At 33.9% G+C, this 9,544-nt stretch overlaps 3 protein-coding genes and 1 long non-coding RNA gene across 4 annotated transcripts; 2 read left to right on the forward strand and 2 right to left on the reverse strand.

Moving 5' to 3' along the window:
* Positions 1-159: 159 nt before the first annotated feature.
* On the forward strand, positions 160-981 carry LOC108684636 (the record flags this gene model as incomplete). Its single annotated transcript, XM_018189100.1, has 1 exon — positions 160-981. A coding segment is annotated over one exon (822 nt), but the record flags the coding sequence as incomplete, so codon positions are not given.
* Positions 982-1,542: 561 nt separating this feature from the next.
* LOC108684714 (pyridine nucleotide-disulfide oxidoreductase domain-containing protein 1-like) lies at positions 1,543-3,300 on the reverse strand. Its single transcript, XM_018189212.1, has one exon. It carries the CDS (start codon positions 3,225-3,227, stop codon positions 1,776-1,778), a length of 1,452 nt encoding a protein of 483 aa, XP_018044701.1. The 5' UTR covers positions 3,228-3,300; the 3' UTR covers positions 1,543-1,775.
* On the reverse strand, positions 3,208-5,202 carry LOC108684037 (28S ribosomal protein S18b, mitochondrial-like). The gene is made up of 6 exons (XM_018189328.1): positions 5,143-5,202; positions 4,677-4,753; positions 4,092-4,245; positions 3,889-3,986; positions 3,685-3,815; positions 3,208-3,417 (listed from the first exon to the last, which is right to left on the reverse strand). The coding sequence occupies exons 2-6, from the start codon at positions 4,737-4,739 to the stop codon at positions 3,282-3,284; spliced, it is 582 nt and encodes a 193-aa protein (XP_018044817.1). The 5' UTR covers positions 4,740-4,753; positions 5,143-5,202; the 3' UTR covers positions 3,208-3,281.
* Positions 5,203-7,475: 2,273 nt separating this feature from the next.
* On the forward strand, positions 7,476-9,322 carry LOC108684879. Its single transcript, XR_001931654.1, has 3 exons — positions 7,476-7,588; positions 9,075-9,157; positions 9,239-9,322. It is a non-coding gene; the product is annotated as an uncharacterized LOC108684879 (long non-coding RNA).
* The last annotated feature ends 222 nt before the right edge of the window (positions 9,323-9,544 follow it).

Consider the following 9,544-nt stretch of genomic DNA (forward strand, 5'->3'; position numbering starts at 1 on the left):
TGTTGAAGGAAAATTGAAACGTAGAAAATTTAAATTTTAGTATACATTTATTAAATTATATAATAAATTAGTTCGGCACGAACTTTCCGGATAATCAATATATTTTATACGCAATTTTTATTGTTATACTTTTGCTCTAAATTTTTCTTCGAATTCTAGGAATTTGAACAACAACAAACAGTAGTGGAAAAGAATTTGCAGTCAGTGATTCGCGTTCGTGATAGGACTAATTCAATGGAAACGCTGTGGCAAGCGACGGATTTTTTGGATTGGGTTTATCGGCTGAAGAACAACGATATAGAAGATTCGATAAAGGAACTGCAGAGTAATAAATTAAACTGGGAGTGTGACGAAAGTAAACATTCGGAAGTATTTGAAGATTCATTAAATAATAGTAAGATCTCGATAAATATGACCCCTGTAAAGAGACAATTGAATGAGAGTATTCACCAGTTCTCGATGGACGCGTCGATACTGGAAGCGACAATGAACGATACATCCTTAATACATGATCAACAGGAAAATGTAAATGCATGTCTCACTCAAATCGAAGTCGCCGCAAAAACGTTGAAAAAGTTATGCCATCGGTATCAAAATCACGATACTAAATCAATCGTTGAATCATTGGGTAAGATGCAAAATATTATAGAGTCCTTAAAAAATATTTTCCAGAATAAAGATTCGAGTGAATGCGAGGATGTAAGTGCAAATTCGATAAACAGTGCCAATAATACTGTTATCGACATGTCGAACGACGTAAAGAACATTTCTTCAAATAAAGATGCAGACAAATGCAAAGAAAAAGATGCTATTTCAATAGACAGTATTAATAATGACTTAGCTAAATTAACAACAGAAGTTACTGAAAATTGCTCAAATCATATGTCACCGAAAAAATCTAGTATGCGGAATAATGCGCTAGTTACGAAAGTTGAAAATGTTCAAAAGAACGTAAGGTTTATTGATAAAACCGAACAATGAACCGGATAAATAAATAACTGCATGAAATACTCATTATTTTTGAACAAGCTTCCACTATTATTCATTTTAAAAATATAAGAAATACATATATATATGTATAATATTAATAATACATATTACATTATAAATTTAAATTTATGCAATATTTCATTAATTTATATATTTTTATTCAAATAAGCCTTTACGAATTTTCGTTTTTTTATTATTTAATTATTGTTCTTTATAAAATTTTTTAATTTAGTCTGTATTAAACAAGATCTTATTTTATGTAATTGAACTAAAAAAAGATTTAGTAATTACTCCTAAATTACTGAAACATAAGGAATTTATGTGCACAAAATATTACTTTTAAAATTTGTTAGGTAAAAGTAGAATTAGTAACTTGTAAATTACAATTTTACTTTAAGTGTAACTTGTAAGAAAAATAGTACTTATAACTTTAGAATATTACATTGCCAATTGTATATTATATATATAAACTAAGAGTTATAATGATGGATTATAATACTGTAATGTATGCTAATGATTAAAAAAGAAAATTTTAATACTTATATTTAAATTTAAAAGATCTGATTCAATATAATTGAAACATAATTTGTTTTCCACAGAAATAAATTAAAATTTGTGTGCTTAAAAGACTGTATATATAAAAGACTGCGAATATTTTATAAAATAATCATATTTTATGTGCCATAGTAATAATAAATATTATAAGCCAAACAATCACAATAGAAATTATATGTATATGTCGTATTTCTGGCGAGCGGATGAATCACAATTAAGTTAATGGTATATCAATCAAAATAATCTTCAATATCAATATCAGGATTTAACAAATCTTCGCCATACATACTTAAATCCAACTGATTAAGTATCAAATTTTCACACATCTCCTCCAAATCCGTTTCTCCAATAAGCACTGCTCCCTGCATTTTGCCATCCTGTAAGATAATTTTAACGTACTCCTGATCCTTCGTGATTCGTAAAAGTACCTCGTAATTTTTCCCCAATGTTTGCCCATTATACAAACCGAGTAAAACAACTTTATAGGAAAAAAATTTGGTCACGTGAGTGAAAAGTTCGAAGCAGAAGTCTTGCAAGAATTCTTCGTTTCGTAAATTCGAGACCATTGATTTTGCGGCGTAACGGCCCATCTGATGAGCCTGCGTCCACAGTCTCATTTGAAACCAATGTTTCGTTTTCGGCCAACTGACAGTACACACATCTCCGGCAGCGTAAATGTCCTGCTTTGAAGTTTCTAGCTTCCAATCCACTAATAATCCTGAATCCTCCCCTTTTTCAAGCTCTTCTAACCCGCATATATCGGAATTTGGAGTAACACCTGTTGCTGAGATAATAAGATCGCATCCGATAATTTTACTGTTCGTTAATTGCGCATAAATTGGCCACTCTTCTGTGGAATCGAATTGTTTTCGTTCATCGAAAGTGAGTAATTTTGATATCTCGCACTCGTATTCAATTTGGACATTTGTAGGCGTAAAATGTGTACCGCTCATATTAAAACTATTGTGCCAATCCGGACCAAGAGCAACTCCATTTTTAACTGGAGTGCTATCCGATACAACATATCTCATTCTTTTAGTTGGTAAATCTTTATTAAGATTTCCTGATACATCAGCTTTAGAAGAAATCTTGTTTAAAAAAAATTCTGCAGCTCCAGGATCGACAAAAGTCGCAGAAATGTGTTTGTCTTTAATTACCCAGATCATGTCGACGCCTTTAACTTCATGCACTATTTCGGTAGCAATTCCTCCATTGCCAACAATAATGATTCTTCTCGCGTCTCTAAGTTTGTGGGAAAATTGTAATACGGATTCCGTATCACGAATACCTATAACGAAATCATTGTTTTCGGCTATCAGTTTGGGTTTGGCGCCAGTACAAAGACATAACATCTTAAAACTTATGACTTTTTCATTGCCGATTTCTATCAGTTTCTTGATCGTATCAATTTTAACTACAGTATCATGAATAATTCGTAACATTTTATGCTTCTCACTTAAAACTGTTGTGCTTTTTTCTTCTACGTCGAAATGCATTAATGTTCTGCCTAATGGGACTATATTTGTCACAGCTTTTACCAGGGGACTAGCGGTAATTAAAATTATGCTTTCATCTGGAGCGAGGAAACTCAATCCTTCGGCGCAAGATACTCCAGCTATACCACCTCCTATTATAACAAAGGTAGATTCTATCTTTTCCATATTTTTCTTGGATTCATTCATATTTAATAAACGAATATACAGATGTCGTAATATGACAATATAAATAATTAAAGATTAATTGTTTAATGGATTCCATTCTGAATAATCATATTGTCTTATAGGAAGATCAAATGTAATAGTCCCATAATCCTTGGCCTTAGTTAATGCAACTAGGAGTTGTTTGTGCCTCCTTTGACAAATATTTGTTTGCCTATAAAGATATTTAAATCTATAAGATATATATGTATATATATATATATATATGAAAAAAAGGAAGTGCTAATATAACAGAAATGTATAAAGAGAAATGTTGATAAGGAGAGCACAAAATGCTTCCATAATGCATAATGTATAATGCATAAAAAATGAAACAAAGTTCTTCATTTCCTTCTTTTCCATGAAATAAAAAACTGATTGATTTTCTTATGTTTTATGCATTATATAAAAGTTTGTGCTCTGGCCTTAAATGCTTACTTACGAGTAACTCAAAACGCTTCCGTTATATTTGTTGATAAATTGCTCAAGCAACTTGACGTTTCTATGATCAAGTACGAGATATTCGTCTCTACATATGGGACATGGACTTCCAGTCGAAATTTGGCCGTATCTCTAATTAATTATACTGCATTATTAAAAGCATTTATATTATATTATCATTAATATGAGAAAGATGCATACGTACTATACAAGTTTTTCGAGTTTTTTTAGGTGGAATTTGTCCTTTAAAATTTCTTCTATATATTTTCCATACTGGATCATCTCCATAAGTCTGTTTGTAAGCTGTATTTTGGAATAATTCCAAATCACATGATAATGATAAGTTTGTAAAATAAATCTTAAGTTAGACAATTGTGTTGTGTTTAAAGCTCGTGAACAATTTCTTACCATCACTATTCATATACTTGATGCTAGTCTCTACTGATACAATTGGTATACGTGCAACTTTAGGAGTTTTCACAGCTGAACTGTCACTTTCAGTTGTATTTTCTTCCTTGGAACAACATGTAAGCGAAAATGTGATGGCTCTCGCTGGATCAAGCTGCAAGCAATTTATATCTATAAAGGCGACTTCGACCAAACTTTAAGTAATTTAAGTGGCGATTAATTCATTGAGCAATATCTGTACTAGCTTATCAATATAGACAGAATAATTAAATTTTGTTTAATACATAAAAAAAAATTAAATTAGGGATAGTAAATTGTGTAATTAGAAATCTTGCATTAAACCGTTCTGCCGATTGAATTAACTATTGACTAAGTTAATCAGTGATAGTTCAACCAACGGAGTTGCTGTACAAAATTCTTAATTATACAATTTTATCTCAGATTTAAACAATACATAATTATTTTGTTAACAAAATAATGTAGATATTTCTTGATAAGTTAATCGCCAACTAAGTTCGGTCAAATCAAAGTTCGGTCAAATATCCTTAAAGAATATAGACTTACAAATTATTGAAAAAAACTCACTTTGCCAATTAAATTCGCTCGTAGCAACGTTCCTGCTCGATGTAGTGTATTTAGAATCGACATACTCGATTCAATAACTATGATAATAAATATTATTATAGTACAATTACTAATTATTACATATAGTACTTTATAAAGTTGACGTATACCTATTAGAGATAACCTCGAATTTATGATAGCAAATCATACAGTACGAACAATTGTGAATTAAATGTATTAAGCGTATTATTATAAATTAAGCAATTTACTAAACAGTTTTTAATTAGGAAATAAAATAATTAATGCGATAGAATAAGAGAAAAAGTGCTATGAACATAACTTGAAATTATGATTACAATTAGACTTCTATAGACTTCTGTGATTACAACAGAATGGGCACAATGAATATGGGCCTGTTCTATGTAATAAATTATGTTATAGATGTGTTCGCGTTGTTTAAAATCTCAAAAAATTTTTTTATACATACGTAATATTCAAAAGAGAGAGAAAACGAAAGTACGAGAGTACAAACAAGTCCAACTAGTGCAAAATGCGAACAAACCTAAAAGTAAATTTTCACGAGCTGCTCAAATCAATTTCAACGACAAAAAGGATCACGTGGTCAAAATTGACGAATTCAAGCGTTTGTTTTGATTACATGATCCTTTTTGTTGCTGAAACAGCTGGTTAGAGAAGCTCGTGAAAATTTATCTTAAGGCTAAAATAGAATCGACAACCAGCAACCGACAACCTATAATTACGGCTTTTCTGTAACCTGCTAGATTACTAGCTGTGGATTAGAATTTAGAATCTTAGGTTTATCCACTCAACATTCTCCTACTCACTCTATCAAACGCATTGGAATGAGTAAGAACTATGGTAGGAGCATGGGTGAATTCAGGAAATCTGGGTATTGGTAGGGTGAGATAAATTCTGGATGCACCCCAGAGTGATATAGACGAAGAAGTTTCTGAACGCCTTGGGTGATGCAATTGGATGACTTTACATGCCCTTTCTCAATCTTTACTGATAAACATCAGTAAAGATTGAGAAAGGGCATGTAAAGTAAAATTAAACGCTGTCACGAAAAAGAAATCATATTTGTTCTAGAAGTCAATTGTATATTGAACGTAGTATCCTAAAAATCTTTCAATAAATATGTATAATTTAACCTTACTTTCATCAGACACGTGATTTATAATGCGAAATGCGCATTGCGTATGCGGGGCAACTTTTATTCAATTGAAAAGTAAGTTGACGATAGAGTGATCTAAATCGTTTCTGAACGTCTGAGGCGCACACTAGGCACTCCAAAGTTACCTAGACGTAATTTCTGAACGCACCCCATATTACAACATGTTGGAGCATGTGACGTGAACAAACCTCTTGTCACCGTATTGGCTGCGATGCTGTCAGTAGCCTAGTTTCCATCGAAGGTTTAAACCGGATCAGAATGTAAGAACTAACCAACTACCGTCGAATATTCCCCTATCATGCATGGTCTACAATGGCAGTATCAGTAATAGATGAGGTTGAAGAGTAAGAAATTGACCAATCACAGTCGATTCTTCTCACATTCAACTATGATTAATTTGTTATTCTCATAATCTTATCCACTACTGCTAATACCATTGTAGACCACGCATTACGCGTCATTAGTTGAACGCATTTCCGGTTTAAACTCTCGGTGGAAACGAGGCCAGTGTCAGAAGGCAGTGAGCGCGTTCAAAGCTGCTAGCCTTGAATGTGATTGGTTGGATCTATCAGGCCAGAATCAGATTATTGAAGATTGAGATTAAAGATCAAAAATTGAAATTTCCTCAATGAAGACAAAGAAATTTTGGCTTCTTTTGTTCTGATTGATCAAACTTCAATCTTAGTAAGGAGCTCCGCACAATAAAAGAAACAGGAAACAGAGAATAAGAATTTCAACCTATCAGAAATCATGTATTGTGGAATATACAGTTTCTGATAGATTGAAAATCTTATTCTCTGTTTTCTGTTCTCTGTTCCTTTTATTGTGCGGAGCCCTTTACTCGTATTCATAATCAGGCCTTATATTTAAGGCTTCCTTAAATTTATTTTTAGATATTCAGCAGCCAATAAATGTAAGGTCTATCAATATGGGTATTACACTCTTCAATCTCATTTTTCAATGCATAGTTTGATTCCGACCTAAGTAATCAACCAATCATACTCATTTAATCGCTTTAGGCTGAGTTTTCACTTGATGCTGAAAATGAGCGTCGTAGCGTCAAGTGAAAATCCAGCCTTAAAGTGCCATTACATGGGAGCATCAAACATCGAGCATTGAATATCGAATAAGCTTACTATTCGCTAAAACCAGGTCACGTGATCAAAATTATAGCAAACTCACGATGCTGGACGCTTAATACTTAACGCTATCATGTAAAAATACCTTTAGTTCTGTTTTCTATGGTTGAACTAGTATACACTTTTGAAATTTGAAGTGAGATAGATATATATATATTTGATATTGAAAGTGAGAAAGACAGTGCTAGTGCAGTCTAGTACAGGAACAGAAAACAGACCATTTACCGATTAGAACGCAATACGAATAAATGTCACAAAGAGTTATACTCGTATTCATAATCAAGCCTTAAGTATAAGGGCTATGAATACGGGCAATAAATGCGTCGTCTTTCTGGTTGCGATGTAATCGAGTCAATACAAATTTTAAATAGCATTTACATAATGCTAACGTAATTTATCCCGGTTTGATATTGCTCATTGAATAGATTTAAATCGCAATCAATTTATTTTCACGCTATGATGCAAAAGTTAATGTAACTCGAGAATTTGAATGCGCATCCAGAATCATGATTTGACCAGCTTAGTAGAAGAAGCGGAATGTAGCTGGGCAACGGGTATTTCCGCCTTGTTCGTTGATTGCGGCGGTTTTACGCAGTCAGGTGAGGAGCGTCTTAAAAGTTGTCAAGGTCTAATTATATATAGCGACGGAGGCGAAATAACGAACGGACACGTGTGCATGATAACGGCGACGGATTCTAGACGACATTTAATTGCAGATGGAAAATGGACGACGGGGCGTGCGCGGATAACGTATGAGGGTCGCGTAGCGTCCGTGGATACGATAGGAAGAATCCACACAAACAGCAGGCGGAATTCTTATTATCAGGATATCTACAAACTCCATATTAGGATATATTCAGGATATGGTTTCTTGCATCCGTTGTGAATATTTATTTTCCATAAAAAGGATTTAATTTTAATCAATGTGAGTGGCTATTTCTATTCTCCAGCAAATAGAACAAAAAAAAACCAAAGACAAAGAGATTACAATTAGCATACAATTTCCACCAAAAGTGTCGAGATAATACTTTAATAAAGGCAGAGTGATATTGAGATATCCAACCAATTTCTGATGGTTGTAAGACTTCTAAGTCATGTCTCGCGTAATCGTGGCATTATATGAATGTTCGACGACGTGATAAGAGACAGCATTATCATTCGACCGAAGGTGAATCATGTCGACTGTTGGTGACGTAATCGCATTCGTGATTTTGGGTATCGAGCTAAGAGGGTTTGCGAGAAGAACGCCTTTGCAAGTGTTATAATCTGATCGTGCCAGAATATCGTTAAGTTTTCCTATTAAACGAGTGTCAAAGTAGCAAAAGAAAAAAAAAGTGCTGAACCTTTTTTTCCTTTTAGATACCAATGCGAGAACTATGGACTTCAGATCGTTTTTTGTGTTATATAAATAGATTGAATAGAACGTTTTAGGATTGGCAGCAGGGGGGGGAGGGAAGATTCGTCACAGCGATGAGTGACAAAAGCACGGGTGTTGGCTGGCGGAGGAGGGGCGTTCGCGATTCTGATTGGTCGCTCACGCGGCGGACGAACGGGGTCTGCGTCACGGCGACTCGCGGCTGCGCATTGAACGGCCGAGCTAGTCGTGTGAGAATTACCGTTGCGGATCAGCAGCACCTCGTTTTATTTTCATCTACGTCTTTGGAGCATTTTTAACGAGCGGCTTTTACAATTTTCGCTAACGTATCTATTTTAAAGCGATAGGGAATAACATATGGTAAATTACATAATCCTAAACCTTATTGAGCGTAAATAGGTCAGACGCGAGAACTTCGTCGGGGAATTGCTTTTATAACGAAATGTCCTCGTTATGGCGTCTATCTTTATTGCGCGTTTTAATTTTCATAAATGAAATAACGGAGACTTGATCTCGAAGGAAATTTTAACAATCGAAGGATGAATTGGGTTGAGATCCGATCGCGATATAGTCGCGATATGGCCGATCGATCGGTCTACGTTTTGAGCGAACCTACGAGAACACGTATTCTACAATATGGCGTGATGAGTGCGTCGTTTCTTGCTCGAGTCGCCGGATGCAATTATAAAGTATTTTACGTTTCATTGCAGACGTGCGCGCGGATGATTTTGAGGGTCGATTCACGTCCAGTGTAATGAAAATGCGTTAGAACGTCTTGAACATCAGCAAAATGGTGAGTATGGCATACATAATATACTTTTTTTTTTACTTTTATCACGAACACGATGAATTGTATGATAAACGCATAATTCAGGAAAGATGGCGCCACTTAGCTCGGCAAACCACGAAGGATCAATAACCTTTTGCCCCTCTCTCGACCTCGTATTCTACTTTTTCCATTACGAAACCTTGACGCATTTACCGACGTATGAAATTATTCAATTTGTCATTGCTTGTGGGTGTATAATATAAATTTCGTATCTGAATCGTATTTGAATGGCAGATAAATGGATGAGATTACTTTTTTTTTATTGTGTAATAAAATACGCAAAAAAATTGATTTTATAAATATAATGATTATAAATAATAATTTTCATAAAAATTGTCTTTATAATTTAAT

The sequence above is a fragment of the Atta colombica genome, unplaced genomic scaffold, assembly GCF_001594045.1.
Source record: "Atta colombica isolate Treedump-2 unplaced genomic scaffold, Acol1.0 C815291, whole genome shotgun sequence".
NCBI classification, from domain to species: Eukaryota; Metazoa; Arthropoda; class Insecta; order Hymenoptera; family Formicidae; genus Atta; species Atta colombica.

Excerpts from the sequence above, each read along its gene's own strand:
- LOC108684037 (XM_018189328.1), bottom strand. The coding sequence starts at position 4,739 with ATGTCGATTCTAAATACACTACATCGAGCAGGAACGTTGCTACGAGCG. Across the intron at positions 3,987-4,091 it reads CAAGTATATGAATAGTGATG|CTTACAAACAGACTTATGGA; the intron begins GTAAGAAATTGT and ends TCCAAAATACAG. Across the intron at positions 3,816-3,888 it reads AAACTCGAAAAACTTGTATA|AGATACGGCCAAATTTCGAC; the intron begins GTACGTATGCAT and ends ATAATTAATTAG.
- LOC108684714 (XM_018189212.1), bottom strand. The coding sequence starts at position 3,227 with ATGAATGAATCCAAGAAAAATATGGAAAAGATAGAATCTACCTTTGTT.